The 18,550-nt window shown below is 51.4% G+C and overlaps 5 protein-coding genes across 5 annotated transcripts; 2 read left to right on the forward strand and 3 right to left on the reverse strand.

Annotated features, from left to right (window-relative positions):
• Positions 1-2,162: 2,162 nt before the first annotated feature.
• On the reverse strand, positions 2,163-4,024 carry KVR01_004847 (uncharacterized protein). Its single transcript, XM_044782360.1, has 2 exons — positions 2,592-4,024; positions 2,163-2,534 (listed from the first exon to the last, which is right to left on the reverse strand). The coding sequence occupies exons 1-2, from the start codon at positions 3,859-3,861 to the stop codon at positions 2,386-2,388; spliced, it is 1,419 nt and encodes a 472-aa protein (XP_044645292.1). The 5' UTR covers positions 3,862-4,024; the 3' UTR covers positions 2,163-2,385.
• Positions 4,025-4,528: 504 nt separating this feature from the next.
• On the forward strand, positions 4,529-6,560 carry KVR01_005160 (uncharacterized protein). The gene is made up of 5 exons (XM_044786836.1): positions 4,529-5,007; positions 5,065-5,203; positions 5,315-6,027; positions 6,088-6,178; positions 6,241-6,560. The coding sequence occupies exons 1-5, from the start codon at positions 4,566-4,568 to the stop codon at positions 6,368-6,370; spliced, it is 1,515 nt and encodes a 504-aa protein (XP_044645605.1). The 5' UTR covers positions 4,529-4,565; the 3' UTR covers positions 6,371-6,560.
• A 994-nt stretch (positions 6,561-7,554) lies between these two features.
• On the reverse strand, positions 7,555-8,328 carry KVR01_005370 (uncharacterized protein; the record flags this gene model as incomplete). Its single annotated transcript, XM_044794176.1, has 1 exon — positions 7,555-8,328. The coding sequence occupies one exon, from the start codon at positions 8,326-8,328 to the stop codon at positions 7,600-7,602; it is 729 nt and encodes a 242-aa protein (XP_044645815.1). The 3' UTR covers positions 7,555-7,599.
• A 1,555-nt stretch (positions 8,329-9,883) lies between these two features.
• Positions 9,884-11,260, forward strand: KVR01_004850 (uncharacterized protein). Its single transcript, XM_044782779.1, has 3 exons — positions 9,884-10,114; positions 10,177-10,768; positions 10,821-11,260. Exons 1-3 carry the CDS (start codon positions 10,000-10,002, stop codon positions 10,915-10,917), a joined length of 804 nt encoding a protein of 267 aa, XP_044645295.1. The 5' UTR covers positions 9,884-9,999; the 3' UTR covers positions 10,918-11,260.
• Positions 11,261-12,497: 1,237 nt separating this feature from the next.
• On the reverse strand, positions 12,498-15,948 carry KVR01_005048 (uncharacterized protein). The gene is made up of 3 exons (XM_044785686.1): positions 15,677-15,948; positions 14,862-15,497; positions 12,498-14,771 (listed from the first exon to the last, which is right to left on the reverse strand). Exon 3 carries the CDS (start codon positions 14,719-14,721, stop codon positions 12,685-12,687), a length of 2,037 nt encoding a protein of 678 aa, XP_044645493.1. The 5' UTR covers positions 14,722-14,771; positions 14,862-15,497; positions 15,677-15,948; the 3' UTR covers positions 12,498-12,684.
• Positions 15,949-18,550: the final 2,602 nt, after the last annotated feature.

Here is an 18,550-nt window from a genome sequence, read left to right on the forward strand (position 1 = left end):
TTGACTCCGACGAAACCGGTGCGCATGCATACAAGGGCCCGGAGACACAATGAATGAAGCAGCTGTCGAGATCACACACAATTGGCCGAACAGAGACAATTATGCATGAAGGGTAATACTGAGACCATGCTCTGGTGCCTCTTGATTGGACGCCACGAGCAAATGATAGATAGTTACTGCTTCCTGTTTACGCCTAATGTCTCCCACCTACAACTAGCCATACAATAAAGTGGTTTCATTTTTAATCCCTATATATAAAAAATATATATAATACCTTTATATAATAATAAATACTTAAGACTTAATATTTAAAGAAAATATAATATATAAATATTTAATTAAATCTTATATTATATAAATAAAGTTAAAAAATATTACTTTTAATAATATTATATTAAAATTATTTATATATATTATTTAAAAGTAAATAATTAATAAAATAATTATATAATAAAATAAAAATAATTAAAAAATAATATTAAATATATTAATAAAAGATTAATTTATTAACTTTTATATTATTATTTTGTTATAAAATAAATTAATATAATTTTTATTTTAAATATATAATTATTAATAAAATAATTATATTATAATAATAAACTTTCTTTTTAATATAAAGTTAAAAGATTTATAATTATAATTTTTAATTAATTTTTAATTAATTGTTTTATTTTATTATAATTTAATCTAACTTTATTTAAACTTTCTTTTAAGTTTTATAAGAGCTTTTATTTTTATAAATATAAAATTTAAATTAAAATCTTTAAATTTAAATTTAAAATTTTTATAAATCTTAATATATTTTAAATTAAATTTATAATCCCTTACTTATTTTAAAAATATATTAATTATTTTAAATATTAATATTTTTTTAAATAAAGGTCTACTTTTATATAATTATAAATTTAATTATTAATAACTATTTCTTTTCTATTTATAAACTATTAAAATTATAAACTTAAATATTATATATAATAATAAAGTATAATAATATATACTAAAATTAGATTAAGCTAACTTTAGGCTAATTTTTAATTTAGTTTTAATATATAAGGCTTTACTATATTTAAAAGGAGTACTTCCTATTTATTTTATTAATATTAAACTTTTAGAATTTATTCTTTTACTATATACTATTAATATATATTAAATAGTAACTATAATATAGTAATAATATCTACTTTTAATAGGTCTTTTAGAATATATCTATTTATAACCTAAAAGGTGAGTTATTTTTAAAATTAAGTGTATTAAGATATTTATAATATATTTATTAAAATTAGGTAAGAGTTAGTATTTTTTATATCTTAAGGTAGTTAGTCTTCCTCCCTTTATAGATATTAAGGTATTTTTTATTGAAAAAAAGTAAATTATTGGAACTGCTATTATTTTTTTAAAAGTTATAATAAGTTTATATATTAAATAATTAAATAAAAAGTATAATATAATTAAAGTTATTATATAATAAAATAATCTTTTTAATAATTATAATATATAATTAAGTTTATTATACTCTCTTTAAGAATTATATACTCTTAAATAAATCAATATTACTAGGTAGCTGTAAGTTATTAGGAGAAAAAGTCGGGAGAAAAAGTCGGGAGGGAAGATCGGGAGAAAAAGCCGGGAAGAAAAAAAACTAATTTCAATCTAGGTATGGCTTCTAAGTCGGGACTGATTTCTTTGCAAAGACTCAGAGCCTATTTCCTAAGAGCTACCTTCCGCGAGTGCCGTCTGGAAGGTTGGGAAGAGGGCTAACCGTAAATGATAACTCATGCGTACCTGCGGTAGTTTGTGGGATCTATAATGTCATCAGTAATTTGCTCTAGGGCGGAACTTATACAAGCCACCATGGGCACGGAATCATTGCCTGCTGCTCAAAGCTATGCTGAATGGTAGATCGATGTTGCAGGTGAAGGTACCCAGGTATCGGAATATATGCGACAGTGCCAGAGTACATCGACAATGTAGGTTTCAAAAGTCTTGAGTGTTTACCGCTGTATTAAGGCGCCACATATGTTTTATATGGATGGGGATTAGAAACGAAACTACTTATTCCCAGGTAGTGCAAAGTACATGCCATGGAAGCGGCGTAGGACCGTCGGGTCTCAAAAATAGTCGTAACCATGCTTGGCGACTAAGAAGAGACATGGATAAGCCACAAATGCAAGGAAGACGGCATGAAAGATCATATCGTCATATTGAGCCAGGAATTTCGGGACCAAGCTCGAAGAGAAAATTGGGAGAGACTCTATGCCATGATTTTAAAGCACTACCGACTGAGGACATTCAAGCCAGCCTTGGGAGGACTTCCAAGGATTTATCTTCAGTTGCCCTCGACCCGATCCACTGGTTCGCCGCAGTAGAGGCATGTTATTCAGTTCAAAGAATGGACTCGACCGAGTCCTGGGACAACCGCTTTAGCCGCTCCGCCGTGACACCAAAGCATTCAGGTAACCCGGTATCAGACCAATTGGCACCGTGAATAATCTTGACGACAGCAGGAGCACAGTTGAAAATCCGTGCCATTCCTATGTCCATGGATCATTAGCAGTGATTTACAATGCTCAAGGGGGGTTGTTCCTCACCATGCCCGTTGAAACCGGCACATATGTACTGCCCAGGAAGATCATCCAGTCTGCCCACGAACGGCACTGAATCTGTCGTCATGCCTAGAATGCCAGACCACGAATGCTGCACGCCCTCTCCGTGTTTCAGCCTTCCACTCTCACACACGGGGAGATATTTCTCAAAGTTCGCAATGATGTCCTGCTTGATCTCCTCGTTGAATCCGGTGTCGTCTCGTGTTGCCATGTCCCCGGCTGTTTCCCGGCTAAGATCTGGATTTCTGATCGAGGCTCCCACGATGAAAATCCCATCGGCTCTGCGCTGCATCACAGAGTAGAACTTGTAGAGGCTGTATCGCAACGACATCGTACTGGCTAACATGTTGTGCCCGGACAAGGCTAACGGTGGGATGAATGAAAGCGCCTGCGCTCTCGTTGGTGTTACGAATGGTTTCAGCTGGGGGATTAGATGACCGACGAATCCATTGGTGCAGTGGATTACTGTTTGCGCTGTAACTGTGCCTTTCGGAGTCTCAACGTCCCACCATGCCTCAGTATTTGAACTCTTGGAAATGTTCAGAGCCGGGCATTGCGTAAACAACATTGCGCCCTTGGCAATGCTCTGGCTCAACAGCCACTGGGCCAGCCTCGCGGGATGGCTGGACCCTGCGGGCCACTCGTATGCGCTCACGGTCTCCTTGATGCCTGTCCTGCTTGCGGCGTCCTTGCCCTCAAAGACCTTCACATGGCTCACGTCGCCGCCGGCGTCCCGATACTCTTTTAAGCTCCGGGCATTGAACTCGGCAAACTCCGGGGTGAGACACACGTCGAGCGTGGTTGCGAGGTTGAAGTCGCACGGGACATTATGCTTGCTCACAAACTCGTCAATCTTATGGAGAACGTCCTTCTCGTTTTCGATTATCTTCACGGCCTGTTCTGTGCCATGTACTCGTCTGTAGGATTGGAATCCACGGAACGCATCGGGCCGGACGTGCCCTGCGTTGCGCGAAGTTGCTCCAGATGCAGCTTCTCGTGCTTCCAGGATGAGGACATCGCTCCCGGGCACACCGGCTGAGTGTATGAGGTCGAAAGCGGTTAGGGAGCCAGAAAGCCCGGAGCCGATTACAAGGTATTTTGTAGTTGGCGGAAGGCTGCTCTGAGAATTGGCCAGGAGATGTGGGAACGATCGCGTGGTCTGTTGCCAGAAGGACAAACACGGGTTGTCGACGGGGAGCCCATGAATGCGGTCGACGGCAGTCGGCGATTTGCCATTGTTTGATGAGGCGGTCATTGTGAAGCCGAGTTAACAGTACAATTAAAGCACACGCGCAGACAGAATAGATGTGCGGTGGTCAGACATGCGTGTGCCAAGGTTACATACGTGCAAGTGTGCACTTGCACCATTCACATAACAACCTTGGGAGACAGATTTGCCGGTGCCAAGCGGATCTTGGTCACTTTAATGAGCCTTCTGGTACTGTTAGGCTTGCAGGTATCAGGTGATTGACAGCGTCTGCAAACAAGAAGAAATGCACACTCCTGTCCGAGCCTCGGAGTGCCCGCAAACCCGGAAAAGAAACGATGTCGGACAAGTTGCCGGGAATAACCCCGGGTGCTTTACCGGTATCTGCTCCGCCGTCGACGAAGCCCCGTGATATGGCTGGCTATCTTGCCCCGGCAGGGCGGCATGCCACTAAGCCGAGAGGGATCGATTGCCGGTTTCCAGGTGCGACTCACCTGCAAGGACCCTCGACCAGTGCTGCTCATTGCAATTGTGAAGTACCGTGTGCCCGCAAGCCGATACCCGGCCGCCCAATAGCCCTTCGAGGGCGCCACGGGCGATGTTACACTACAGTATCAGTATCTGCAGACCGGGTGGTCATAATGTCTTATAAGGAACGGCGCCGTCCGTCTGATCACCTAGACTCGAAAAACTCTTCCCTCTCTTAGACGACGCGCAAGAATCAAACGACAAGTCTCAGTATAGCCAGCGCCATGGGCTTCAAGGCCCTCCTAGGCCGCACCGCGTTCTTTCGCCACCATGCGGAGCGAACTCCCCTCGAGCGGGACCTCGTCCGGCGGCTGGACATCTTCCTGATGACTTTTGGCTGTGTTTCTCAGGTGATCAAGTATCTTGACCAGACAAATATTAGCTCAGCCTATGTTTCGGGCATGAAAGAAGACCTAAACCTCTATGGGAACGAGCTCAACTATTTCACCACTTGGTTCAGCGTGTCCTATTGCATTATGCTTATCCCCTCGCAGGTCATCATGACCTGGGTCCGGCCAAGCTGGTGGCTGCCGGGTTTGGAGATTGGATGGGGCATCATCACTGGTCTCATAGCGCTGTGCCACAATGCAAAGCAGGTGTATGTTTTGCGCGTTTTCCTGGGGCTGTTTGAGAGCAGTGCCTGGCCTGGCATGATGACGTTGTTTAGTAAGTGGCCATCTGAGCATGTGAAATGCTGTGAGCACCGGTGCTGATTAATGTCAGTGTATTGGTACACGCCCACTGAGTTGGCCAAACGTATGGGGTTCTACCATTCCTGCCAGTCTATCGGCTCGATGATGAGCGGTGCTTTGCAGACGGCCATGCTCAACACGCTCGACGGACACCATGGCATTGCTGGTTGGTAAGCATCAACTGTCCACCTTTTACCCATCCCGGTCTTTCATGTTTTGGACTGTTTTGGAATGCAACACTTGAGGATCGGTAGCGGGGCTAACGTCACCACTACTAAAAGGCGTTGGCTATTCATAATAAACGCGGTCATGACCGTGGCCGTTGGATTGGCCGGCTTCTTCATGCTGCCCGACTATCCCTCCCGCCCGAACCCTCGCGCCTTCTGGTTCACTGGAGAACATGCCCGAATCGCGCAGGAACGCCTCGAGCGGCACGGCCAGGCCGGGGTCAAAAAGATCACCTGGGCCGCAGCCAAGCGGACAGCGAGCATGTGGATCGCATATTTCATCCCGGTGCTGTATATTGGGACAGTCCTGGCTCAGTACGGGATCAACTACTTCAACCTGTTCTTGAAGTCGCTGCTGAACCCCGACGGCTCTCGAACGTGGTCGACTTCGCAGGTCAACTCGATACCTATTGCCGGTGGCGCTATCAATGTGGCATTTGTGTGGATATGGGCAATTGCGTCCGATATCTTTCAAACCAGGTGGACGCTGCTGGTTGCTCAGGCCGTCATCGGCCTCGTCGTGTCGATCATCATGAGTGTCTGGGCGCAGCACCCGAACACCACTCCGCTGTCGGCCGCGTATGCGAGCTATTTCATCCTTTACACGTGTCAAGGCACAGCACCGCTGATATTCTCGTGGTTGGCCGATCTCGTACCACAGGACCCGGAGGCGAGGACTTTGGTGGTTGGATATGCAATCGCAGGGCTGTACTCCATCATTGCGTGGTCTCAAGTACTTGTATGGCCTGCAAGTGAAGCACCACATTGTAAGTCTATGTTCTGCCACATTCATCATGGGATTGAACTGACTAATTACTCAAAATCAGATCGATATGCCTGGCCAGTTTCGCTAGCACTGTGGGTGCTTGTGGCTGTGATGGTCGTGGTTTTGAGGATTGTAGATCTTAAATTCCTCCTGTAAGTGATCAGGTTCAAGGTTCCATTTCCAAATTATTCTTATTAACTTGATATATCAATAGGCCGAAGCGTTTCATTGCCACCACTCCTGCGATCGATGCGGCGAAGTTGGATGGTGAGGAGGACGCGGTAGTGGACGCAAATGGCAAACAGGCGAATTCAAAGACGGCAGATGTCGAAACTGCGGTGTGAATGCGGACTTTGTCATGGTCAGCTGGTGATAAGTAGACTGGAGCAAATATGGTAGCAATATATTTCGCCGAATCTCAAGACTCGGCAAGTGACTGCTTGGCCACCTAATTCCCAATCGCGAAACCTGCGGTATTGGATGTCTGTGATAGGACAGGCCAAATGTGTCATTTGAGTGTCGGACAGGCCTATTCATGGGTTTCCAGGGAGGGTTACCCTCTTCAAGCGTCTCAAAGTACTCCAGAGAGATGAACGCCTCGCAATATCTGCGGTGCCTCTGCGCGTGGTGACAGTCTGCACTGAACCCCTCCAGGGCCCTTTGCATCAATTTACGGAAGAATTGCCTCATCTGACGCCTGATTTCAAGAAACCTCCTGGTAGAGCATCAATGTCCTCGCTAATCTCATAGACCGCATGGCGACACCATTGCCTCTTGGATCGCTGATCAAAGGCATTTTCACATAAACCACAGTCAACTGGGACCTGGATATAAGTCATCAGTCAGCACAAAGACACGGAAGCCGCTATAACGCATGTCAGAAGCAACTCTATTCATTGCCATACAGCGCAGGTCATCTAACTGATCATGCATGAAATCAATATCCATCCTTCTTTTCACTCCAACCTGGATCCAGACCATTCGAGTGGAGCATGTCCGTGATGAGTTCCTTTGTCTTCTTAAGTGCCTTGTTCAAATCGTGCCTGGGTGCCGAGAACTGCCACGTTTCCTCGCTCGTCAACGTGTGGTTACGGTCGAAGGTTCGTTGCGTCAGGACCCATTGCACCTTGGCCTCCTCTGGAGCAGGAGGATCCATTGGGGCAGCAGGTTCTGTCGGAGCAATAAGGGAGTTCTGGACCCGAGGGAAATGAACTACCTGCTCAGGCATCTGCTTGTCGCAATCAGTGTACAAGGCGCGAAGCTTGGCCTCTAGCCCATAAAAAAGATCCATTGCACCTAGGGGATGTTGTCAGTTCCCACGTGTGCACAACAATGATACATAGATAAGTTTTGTATTGGAATGTACCTACCAGCGTCAAGCTCGGGGTGATCGTCTGTCGGGTCAAATTCCCCGTCGCTCGCAATAGGCAGCTGGAACAGCAATGTTGGGGATGACTAATCAGGCCGACGGGCCTACACTACTACCTTCCCCATAGCTTCCCGTAGGCTAGCTTCTTCTCTAGACACACACACACAGACGAGATACCTCCAACAGAATTGACTGCAAGAACCCTCATTTGGTTCCTTGTTTGATTCCTGAAGCTTCGTTCCACTCGAGTGTCGCATAACAAGCAACTCCTCGTTCCTCAGTCGTTGCCGCCACAATCCGACCCTCGAGACACCAAAACTCGTGCTTTGTGTGTCTAGTCCGTCTCTCAAAGTCGGCCTTCGATGTCAGACCCATGAGTTCCCACAAAACTTTGTTTTTCCTGCCCCTGTGCCCGGCCATTGCCCACGCTTCCGTGGCGCCACGCAAAGCCTCCAAAAACGTAGTGTCTTGCGGCCTGCAGCCACCCAACCGGCTGCCATCCCAGAGAAGCTTCATGGCGGTGGTGAAATCCAAAAGATCAGTCAACACGTCCGGGTTTTCCAGGTTGTGGAAAGCCTGGATGTCGTCGCAGAAGACACTGCAGAAGACATCCTTGGCAAAGAAGCTGCTGATGCGATTTCGATGTTTTCCGGCCACGTATATGTTGGGGTACAGGGGAGCGCAACAGTGGAAACGCTGCAGGAGGTCGATTGCGTTTTTGAGAACCTCGTGGTGGAACGAGCCGTCGTCCTCATCGTCAATGTCGGCGTGCCGCCTGGTTGTCAGGACATCGAAGAACTCCAGGGTACGGATTCTCAAAAGCTCCAATCTATAATAAGGGATGCCAAATTCGTTTCGGAAGACGTGGCGAATATCCTCTTGCTGCACGGACGTGGTCCAACCGTGTCTGATTGGAGGTTGCGGCGTAGCCATCGTGTCTCGATTATGTTGATGCTACTTGATGCTGTGCAGATAACTTTCTTTATCGTTGTCAACAAACATTGATCGCAAACTTGATGCAGAGTTTCCGGGTCAGACTCCCCACTAGGAAACTCTTTCCCCAGGTGCTTCTGGCAGTGCGATGACCATCCTGGGAAGGAGCTTACCTACTTACCTAGGTAGGTAGTGGCCGCGGTTTCTCTCCCCTGACCTCCGAGGTGACACTCTTTCATGGGACATGTCAATAGTACATATGGGGTATTCTACTATAGTACAGGAGGAGACGCCATACAGGTTCAATTACAGACAGAAAGTACCTAGGTAAGTTATAGAAGCTCTACTACTAGTATTATAGTGTGTTATTATTTTTAAAGGTACAGCACTGGCAGTGGTAAAGAGCATGAAACTTAAGTAAGTAGACCGGTCTACACACAACCCCACCTGAGAATACACATAGGGATTTCATACAACATTGAATTTACCACCTAGCTTCAAACTTAAACTATACAATAACTATAAACATTATACTTACTGACTGAGATCCGCACCACGCACTGATCCTAAGACCTGTACACACACCGCTTGTTTGCGGCCGCTGACGTTGGTACCACGGCCATATTGAAACACCGAGAGAGAACTGTCATGGCTAGCACCCCGTGGGACAGCTTGACGAAAAAAAAGAGGGGGGGTATGAGGCGGCGCAGAGGAATGGGAAGCCGGCCCATTTGGCTTCTTTGGATGAGTTGAGTTGGGCGGAGCCGCGCAGGCTGAATCGAGCCTCGAAAACCTACCATCAGAGACTCGCAGCTGGCCGGGCTCTCCGTGTCCTCAAGCGCTGATGGTGTGTTGGCTCGCGGCTCGCCGGGCTGCCAAGCCGGCCTCGATGCATGCATGATGATGGCAGCCGCTGCTACGTCTGTCGAGACCAACAGAGAACGACAAAGCTGACAGCAGCAGTGCCAATACTCACCGTTATATGGAAATGTCTGCAGGTGTCGTAGATGCACACATCAAGGATTTGGTTCCTGCACAGTGGGGGTATAGGGAAATTGTGGGCTCCAGGACAACAGTGATTTCGGCAGTCAGGCAGCCGTGGGTCTCTTTTAGTCTCTCGACGTATTTGTTAGACTTTGGGAGGCCTGAATTGGTCTGTACCCGCGCACCGAAACCACTTCGCCCCTGCGGGAGAGTGGTGTGCGCCGGCATGAGGTATGAAATTGCCCTTCAAGACGTTGGGTGCAGTAGTCTCGGGTATTTCTTGCTGCCGTCTCAGACTGTAGCATCGAGGCCTCATGGGTGATTTTAAGTGGCTCGATATGGGGACGGCAAGGGTAGTGCTTACGTCCCGAGTGGCACGAAATGGCCTGCCTCACTGGGCATGCGGCCGTCTAATGATAGGCCGCATACCACCAAGACCAATGAGACGTGGCACAACGCGCCGCGAGATGGACCCCTTCGCAGGGTTTGTGCGGCTGAGCCCCTGTTACAACCCTGCGAGCTTGATATTGCGGCACATCCAAGCTGAAGGATCGGGGCCTTGCTGACAGAAGCAAGTATGACGATTCCCAGGTACGCCTTGTCTTTTATTAAGGTCCAGACACCCATGATGGCGCAAAGAGTAGAGGACCGCCTGTGCCATGCCTCTACTTAATATGTCCCGCAGTCATGGCTGGTCAATACCCTGCCCATGAAGGTCTGCAGTATAGTCCACCAGATCGCACTTATAACGCGCCCGAGGTATATCATTACCATGAGTCGGCACCAGAGGTTGCCCCTAAGAGTAAGAGAAGCTACCCTGGCGTGTTACGGGCCCCTCCGTACGTATTTTCTAACGACAAGCAGGTTATGCGAGCCCAGAGAAGGCACCACCGCACCAGGAACAGCATTTGCTGGTGCCAGACCAGCCCAAACGCTGGTGCGGTGTCCCAAAACGAAGGGCACTCATCATTGGGTCTGTGATCTTGCTCGTCATCATCGGCGCCGTCGTCGGAGGAGTAGTAGGTGCTTTGGTTGCCAGAAACGGCACGAGTAATAGCAACAACGCCAGCGACTCAAGCAGCGCCAGCGCCACGGCCGCTCCGAGCACCACCTCCGATGCCCCGGTCACCAGTGCCGCGACAACGACCTCGTTGGCATCCACAGCCTCAACGAGGGCGACTTCGACGTCGGCCAGCACTTCGTCGGCATTCCCGACGCCGTCAAACAACATCTTGTCCTTGAACTGCCCGGCAATCAACAACACTCAGTTCACGGTTGACAGCTCTTCATTCGAAGTATATTGCCTTACAGACTTTAGATCCGGGTCAGGCAACATTGCGCAGTCATTAGAGCCAAGCATCAATGACTGTATTGGCTCGTGCGTGACATACAATACGGAGAACGACAACACAGACAGTCCGTGTCAAGGTCTGACCTTTGGCGCGAACCTAACGAGGTGAGCAGATGCTGCGGGATGATACTGCTTTGCAGCACTAATGAGATGCCAGATACGGGGGAGCAAACTGCTTTCTCAAGACGGGGCCACTGACTAGAGTGCCTTACACGATAGACGATTACCAAGCTGGTGCGATCTTGCTGGGATGAAGACAGCTATACATACCAGTATGTGGGGAGGGATATCAGAGAGCAGAAGCCTGCTGATTCACGAGGCTGTGCTTCCCGAACTGCTGGCTGTAGCAATATAATTACTTGCACATGTAGGGGTCGGATTAAGGGGAAAAATGAGATGTGTCTCAATGGCTATGATTACCCTACTGGCCTTGCACAGCAAGCGTATATAGGCAGCGTTTTGCGCAAAGCCGGGAACCGAGCATCGCGATCGTAAGGCTGCCCTTTGAAAGGCAGCTTCAAACCCGGCCGAAGGACCTGTTCTACAATTGCTCACAAGTTGCAGAATAATAAATCCACCACTGATATGAAATTCAAATGCTTAGAAGATGCAAGCCTATTGTCGATAGATCCTGGCACCCATTGTACACACTTACACATGCAGGTATCTGAGCCTCGGCCACCGGCTTTGACCTCGAGACCTATTTTCGGTGCTTTCCCCTGCCCGTCATGACCCACCAACACCATTTCAAAAGGCGGGACCACCTCGCGTCCAATGACTCCTCCATAATTACTCGCAGCTTCACGACCAGTGTCTTGATCACTTACGGTCAAGTGCCTAGGTATGTTGAAGCACGGATCAGCAGGGTAAACTATAGTCAGGCTCTTGTTGTTGCGTTCCAGGGCATTGAATTCCGCCCACATACTACTAGGTACCGTTCACAAATTCTTATCTATGGAACGGCGACGTCTGAATAACGGAGAATGGCAGATCACTATTATTCTACTCCGTGCAAGTGACAAATCTCCAGGGCTGCCTCTGAAAAGATGTCCAATGTCCTCCGCACCAGGTCAGCCGCAATCCACGCTCGTGAAAGTGAAAGAGGCGGGATTATCGTCCGTATCCCAGCCCTCTATGCACACTTGCATTACTTCTCACCCTTTCTATGTGGCATACAGCCACACTTTTGGTTGCTAGCAACGGCGAATTACGGACAATGACCTCGAGAAGGACCTGCCTCGTGGGTTTGGACAGCTGAGGCACAAGATATCGGCTGGTAACCCCAACACGGACTCCCAAAGTGAGGGCCTCACGGGACTGTATGTCATCAAAATAGATGGGCGTCTGGGACCCAAACCAGTACAGCTGCAAAAGCGGTACAAGGTATTTTGCTCTCAGTCAAGACAGCCAGTTGACATGTCGATAAACCAACTGCATCTTCAAAAAGTTGCAGATTGTCATAACAGAGCTCTGTGGCTCGCCTGGTCCTGGTGTATTGTCTTGTGAAAGGTCACATCACACTATGAGAAACTACTCACAGGAGCTTACCAGGCCTCTAAAAGGCTATCTTATGGGATGCTATCGCATAGTAGGCTGTCTTACAGTACCGTTAAGCAAGTGAGATAGATACCTTGGCCTCATAGCGGACACCCAAGAAAATCCCGTCCATGCAGATGCTTACACTGGTGTCATCATCATGCTCATTTGCACATCGCTATCAAGCTAGAAACAAAGGAAACCATGCCCCCAAGCAGAGGACCAAGCAAGTTGTCGAAAATCGCTCACTGAATGGAGTCCCGCTAGCCCAGGAACTCATATGCCCAACCAGTATCATTCCAACTCCCGCATGCTAACAGCCTCTCCTAATCCAAGCGGTGGGCATGGCGGTGGTCTTTCTTTTCCAAGGCACGATTCATCACCCACCGGTGACAATAACCAAACACACAAATCATCGACACAAAATTCTCATGAGCGTGCACCCGGGTCGGGCCAGGGACACACACACACACACACACACACGCTCAGTCCGACGCCCGCCGGGCATCCTGATAGACCTCCCACCGCCTCCGGTCCTGGTGGAAGTCGAGCACCAGCTCCACGAGCGCCTCGGCGTCCCTCTCGAGCGCGTCCAGCTCCGCCTGGCTGCTGTGCACCGTGCCGCCGTGGCCCCTGGGCCGCCGGTATGCCGCGAACACGATGCCCCGGGTGACCTTGCGGGCGGGGCCGCTGCTACCGCGGCCCGCAGGCGCCGCGCTGCTGTTGTTCCTCGCCCGCGGGTCCGCTGACAGCACCCCCTCGGCGAGGCTGAACGACTGGCGCACGGCGAGCGCGCCCTCCGTCTGCGTCGCCAGGCGGGCTGCCGCCGCCGCGATGACGCTCGGGTTCTGGGTGCTGGTGCTGCCGCCCGGCGCTGACGCTCGGCGCGGCGAGATTTCTTCCGTTGAGGTGTAGTATGACCGGGCGTACCCGCGCGCGAACTCGTTCTCCCTGGCGTCCGTCTTGCGGTACTCGATCCAACCGTCCGTGCCCTCGCGGAGGATCTTCTTGTGCGCCCTCGCGCCGGGGCGGAAAGGACCGTCCAGGGAGCTCAGCCCGTAGGCGGCGAGCAGGCGGCCTGCGGTCGCAGGTCTTGGCGGGGGCCCGGCGCCTGGGCAGCACTCGGGGATGTGGTGGGGGTCGCTGCTGGTGTTGCTGCTGCTTTCGGCTTCGGAGGGGGCCGCCTGGAGGGAGTGGCGGGGCGTCGAGTTCTTTGTTGTTGGGCAGTCGGACGTCGGGGAGTAGAGGACGGAAGGCGGTTTTGAGAAGGAGCTAGTTGGGGATGAGATGGCTGAGCAGCTTGGTAATGATGGGTGACTGGATGCGTCGCTAGGCCGGTGGAGGTGGCTCATCTCCTTTGGCCAGAAGTTGATAATGTAGAGGAAGTCGAAGTCGTACTTCTTGGCGATCCGGGCCGCTTGGAAGGCTGCGACCTCGTCCGGCGCGAGCGGCGCCAGCATGTTGCTGCCCCGTATATGAGAAGAGAAGGAAGGATACCGCACACCTGGCGGGAGCACGGGCGGTGGCGGTGGCAGTCTCAATGGTGGATTTGATGGGGCTTTGGTCCGGACCTCGGCCAGGTCATCGGCTGTCAAGGCGAAGATATCCTGGACCCTGGGCTCCTGGAACACGGTGCTCTTCTCCGGGCTGGTTGTGACCTGGGGATCGTCGACGTACGAGTCCCTCCAGTCGTCATCCAGGAGTGCAGTGCTCGAGATAGTGGCCAGTGTGGTCCTCCTGCTCCTAGACGGGGCGGTGGATACCGACTCGCGTCTGAGATCACTGCTTGTTTTTGGCTCACTCAAGATGGAATCACGCTGTGGTATCATATCAGGGGAAGGCTCTGGCGTGAACGGGCTGAGGATGGCGGGTGGCAATCGACCACGTGTGCTGGAGGGCGGTGAGGGAAAGTTGAACTCATCCTGGTCTGAGGCCGGGGGCGTCTCGACCTTGACTCCCGGGTAGATGGGCAATGCCTCGAGGAGACGCCGTTGGGCTACCTTTTGGTCTTCTGAGGTTGATGTTGTGTCTTCTGCTGGGGACTGGGGAGACAGGGGCGGAGGCCTGTCCGTGCTTGTTGTTCCACCAGGGAGCTGTAGCTGGATTGGCCCACCCGCCTTCCTGTCGTGTCGCCTAGTGAGCAGTGATGAAGCTCGACTGGGCATGTGAAAAGAAGCAGTGGTCGAGGGCCCACTCCGCCGCCGGCCCGCGGTGTCGGTCATCTCCCGGGTGTCAAAATGAGAGTGCCGACGGCTGTTCCGTGCAGAATTGGAAGAGCTGGAATGGGCAACCGAGATGGGCGATGGGAGCTCAAACTCGTCGCGGGCGTGCATGCGATTTGTGGTAGGTCTTATGAAGGACGGCGGAGGGAAAACGACCTCGAGCAGTGGGGAGTCCTGCCCCGGGTGCGCAGGATCTGCGGGGGGCGCAGTGCCGTTTATGTTGGACACGGTCGTGTCACGGGCAGGTGCAGATTTTCTCTTGGAGAACAGCCGCTCCAGCCTGTCCAACCCATTGGCCATGGCGGGCGACCGGGTAGGGGGCTGTGGTCTCGGGGTGCTTCGTGCGTAATCTATACTGTCAGCTACATTCAGCATTTGCGCAGCTGGCCGGTGCCGTGCACTCATGCAGGGCCCAACCTCAGAGGGAACTCAGCACATACGGGGCAGAAGATTAGGTGGCTGTCGGAAGTGTGGATTCTCGTGGACTGAGGCCGTATAAACACTCAATGATATCCTTGCCCGATCGACAGTGGGCGCTCAGCCGAAGCCTGAGTTGGACAGGCGGACTCGACGGCCCTCGGAGGCGGCGGCGGCGGCGGCGGAAAGGGGAAACGGGCGGCCTGCGCTGGCTCGAACTTGTCTCTGGCCCTCGTGGCCAAAGGTAAGCAGTAGCGAGCGTCCCACAAGAAATAGTGTGCGCCCTCTCGAGACTGGCTTCGGCAAGAGTCACAGCCTTCGGCGGGGTGAGGTTGTGCAAGGAACTCAAAGGAGAGAGGCAAAGGTCACTTGGAGGCCCATGAACAACAAGCCGGCCTATAAAGGCATGAAGGAAGCCCAGGCGAGGAGACCTGACCTGCGACAGCTTTCCCCTCTGGGAAACCCTCTGGGTTCGGATGAAGGCTGGCTGACTATCACAAGTCCAAAACGGTCCCTTTGTTGGCGGGCGGGATGCCAGGAGTGAGCTCGTAAGCAGTTTTGCTCTGTGCCAGGTGACAAGCTGGTCTCGGTGTGCCCCGAGGGCTTCGGCTCCTGGTCTGAGATGTCCAAATCTGGGAGTCGTCCAATGGCAGGGGCTGCTGTTCAAGATGCTACATCAGCCTGTTGGACAGAGATGGATATGATGGGAAGGTCAGGGGATATAAGCTAGCAAGAAGAGAGAAATGAAAATTCTCTGACCCATCATGTGATCAGGTGGGCGTTTATCACTTGAAGGGGATGATGATCACGGTGCCAATAATAAACGGGGACTCGCTACCTTAGAACCGGGTGGGCGGGGGGCGCTCAGATCGGTGCTCAGACCAATTGAGGCATGTGGTTGATTTCTGAATACTTCCTGTTGGACAGACAGACCGACAGATAGACGGACAGGCTGGGCGCGGAAGGGTTATGGGTGTCAAAGAAAACCGCGTGGGGCAACAATATATTACGACTTTTGTCCTTTCAAGGATGAAGGGACGGCAGCACTGTCAAAGGGAAATGTGGGTTTGATATTGTTGCGTCCCAAAGCGGGATTTAGCTCGAAGCTGACCAGTCCTTGGGCGTGGCTAGCATCTGGGGCGGGAAGTCAGGCCAGGCCAGGTAAGAAAGATGCTACGCTGAGCATGAGGCTGATGCTGTGGGTGCGGGTGGGTGGCATACGCATTGCCCATGTCGCATGCACAGCTGGCGTGTCGTTGACAGGGTCCAAGTACCTATCACCGGTACATGCAGGACTAGCTGGGCGATGCGAAAGCATGTTTTAGCGCGGGCGGATGGAAGTGGCAGGAGATCGCCAGGCCGATATTGGGACCATCACCGGCCCAGACATGAAACATGCCTCTCTCCCAAGTCTCCCTTTCGCGGACGGTCGTGAGGGTGGGAGCTTCTGCTTGTCGTTGCTTCGGCTACGCATAGCTCGGGCCAGATCGGACTAGCCGGATGCTGCCAGTCTGCCAGTCTGCCAGTCAATCACCCACATCAAGATATCTTGCATGCATGCAGGTGATGAGGGTGAATATGACGATGACGACGACGGTGGCCATGAAGGGTCGCTTGCTTGCTTGCTGTCTGCACAACCCTCAGACCATGCAATCAACCACTCAGCCACGGCATCCGGAGCCGAGAGCAGAGAAGAGAGGGCGTGACTGGAGACTGGAGACTGGAGACTGCAGAACTGGAGACTGCAAAACTGGAGACTGGAGACTTGGAGCTGGAGCACCAGCAGCCAGCAGCCAGCAGCCAGCAGCCAAGCGCCGTCGTGGATCGGCCATTGATCAGTGGGGAGAGGCCCACCCGTCAGTGCCAATGCCAATTCCATTGCCAATACGGATAGGGACTGGCTGGGCGAACCAGTTGACATGCAGCCTAGCGCAGCTGTGACGGTCCACCCGGGGTTGCTCATCCACAGAGGCGTCCGAGGTCAAAAGGTCGGTCAATGGAGGATTGGTAGCAGGGCAACAGGGCAACCGACGGCGGTTGGACGATGGGTGGGCATCGAGGCAGGACGGGTGCCGTCATTCTAATCCCCGACCAGGCTCAGGCTCTGTCTCTGTCTTCCCCATCTGGAACATCTTGGGAAAGGGGTCAACTGGTACTCCGTATACAACATCGAGTCGTCGAGTCGTCGAGTCTGCTGAGCACTGACTGCGTGCAGGACGGAGTAATTAGGACAAGGGCAGAAAGTGGCTGGTTGAGTTTGTTGTCAGGAGCTTTGGGGTGCATTTTGGGGGTGCACGGACTAGCAAGGAAATAAGCAGGCGGGTCCAGAAGCGGGCCGCTCTGGCAACCACGACCGAGTCCACGATCCCCTGTCCACCAAAAAAGCAAACGTCGACCTCATCTCACATCTCAGTCCTGCGATTCCCACCCTGACGCCGGCACATCGGCTTCTGTATCCATCCCAATCCTCACTGACTGGTCAAAGTGAGGAATGGGGAAGGAGAAAAGAAGAAGCACCACGATATCGCCACCATCCCCCAAGCTTTCCAGCTTCCAGCTTCATCGACGACAGTCCAGCCGGAACAGGCATGCTCTTCGTCTTGTCGAACAGACTCAAGATGGGTGAGCCTAGATCGATTCATCATAGACCCCCTGGCAAGACAAAGAACCGATTATGCCAGATCGGTTGGGACGAACCCACCGGCGCCGTGTCAGTGTGTCCTAGCCGTGATCCAGGTCGAAACTACTTAACCTAAGGACTTAAGTAGGGACTGTGTTAGAGCTCAGATCCGGATCTGACAGCTTCGAGACCAGCCAGCCCAGCCAGCCCAGCCTGAGCAGCTCGTTAGCAACATGCCGGGCCTGGCCAGGCCCTACGCCGACCAACGGGACCTTGCTTTCCGCGCACTACAAAGCAGAGCGGCCCGATTGATGGTTCGCATGCCACATCGCAGCACAGCATTGCACTGAAGACCACGGCACGACGACAGCTCGACAGCTGGACGTTTGCGACCCTGCCTGTGCGCTGTACATCGCGGACAAGACCCGCAGCCCGTCACTCCTTTTTTTCTCCTGCCTGTCTGCATGCAAGCCTGGCTCGACTCGACTGTCCTTGCCTTGCTTCTCCTACCCAGAACCTCATAGTCGTACACCACACAGACACCAAGAAAGTGACACGACACATGAACTTGCCCGAAAAGTTCTTGGATCCTCGACGCATCGATCGACATGTACCCTGGCTGCACTGGCAGATCCCCCGGATTGTCCCAAGGCCCCAGGGTGAACTGTAGGCTAATTGCTTTCCCCTCGCCATGTCTCAGCCTCAGTCAACAGAGCTCGAACGGTCTGTTCATCACACTGGCGCAGCACACTGCCAAAGTTCTCTGAGATTTGATGACGTCCCCGGGACCCTGCAAGTCTAAGACGGGTAACCCACCCTACCTCAACGCTCGAGGGGCACTGTGAGAGTGAGGGAGGGGGGGTTTGAGGACCTTCGGAACTGGAGGAACAGGCGCAACTCACACGCTGCAACCCGCCGCATCGAGCCAATGGTCAACCCCCTCAAGCGAGGGGGCTTCCCAAGGCCGTGGTTCAGAGGGGTGCCACGGCATCGGGCTGCTCGAGACAGCCTGTCCAGGCCAGCCAGCCAACGTCCTCGAGCTAGCCTACAAGGGGAAGGCCTGGAAAGGTCTGGGAAACCATGCAAACATTC

The sequence above is a fragment of the Diaporthe batatas genome (assembly GCF_019321695.1).
Source record: "Diaporthe batatas strain CRI 302-4 chromosome Unknown Contig00005, whole genome shotgun sequence".
NCBI classification, from domain to species: Eukaryota; Fungi; Ascomycota; class Sordariomycetes; order Diaporthales; family Diaporthaceae; genus Diaporthe; species Diaporthe batatas.

Bases quoted from the DNA above. Each gene is read 5' to 3' on its own strand.
- KVR01_004847 (XM_044782360.1), bottom strand. From the start codon at position 3,861: ATGACCGCCTCATCAAACAATGGCAAATCGCCGACTGCCGTCGACCGC. The intron at 2,535-2,591 runs GTGAGGAACAAC...CCATGGACATAG, and splicing joins TGCCGGTTTCAACGGGCATG to GAATGGCACGGATTTTCAAC.
- KVR01_005048 (XM_044785686.1), bottom strand. From the start codon at position 14,721: ATGGCCAATGGGTTGGACAGGCTGGAGCGGCTGTTCTCCAAGAGAAAA.
- KVR01_005160 (XM_044786836.1), top strand. From the start codon at position 4,566: ATGGGCTTCAAGGCCCTCCTAGGCCGCACCGCGTTCTTTCGCCACCAT. The intron at 5,008-5,064 runs GTAAGTGGCCAT...GATTAATGTCAG, and splicing joins TGGCATGATGACGTTGTTTA to TGTATTGGTACACGCCCACT. The intron at 6,028-6,087 runs GTAAGTCTATGT...ACTCAAAATCAG, and splicing joins TGCAAGTGAAGCACCACATT to ATCGATATGCCTGGCCAGTT.
- KVR01_004850 (XM_044782779.1), top strand. From the start codon at position 10,000: ATGGCTGGTCAATACCCTGCCCATGAAGGTCTGCAGTATAGTCCACCA. The intron at 10,115-10,176 runs GTAAGAGAAGCT...AACGACAAGCAG, and splicing joins ACCAGAGGTTGCCCCTAAGA to GTTATGCGAGCCCAGAGAAG. The intron at 10,769-10,820 runs GTGAGCAGATGC...ATGAGATGCCAG, and splicing joins TTTGGCGCGAACCTAACGAG to ATACGGGGGAGCAAACTGCT.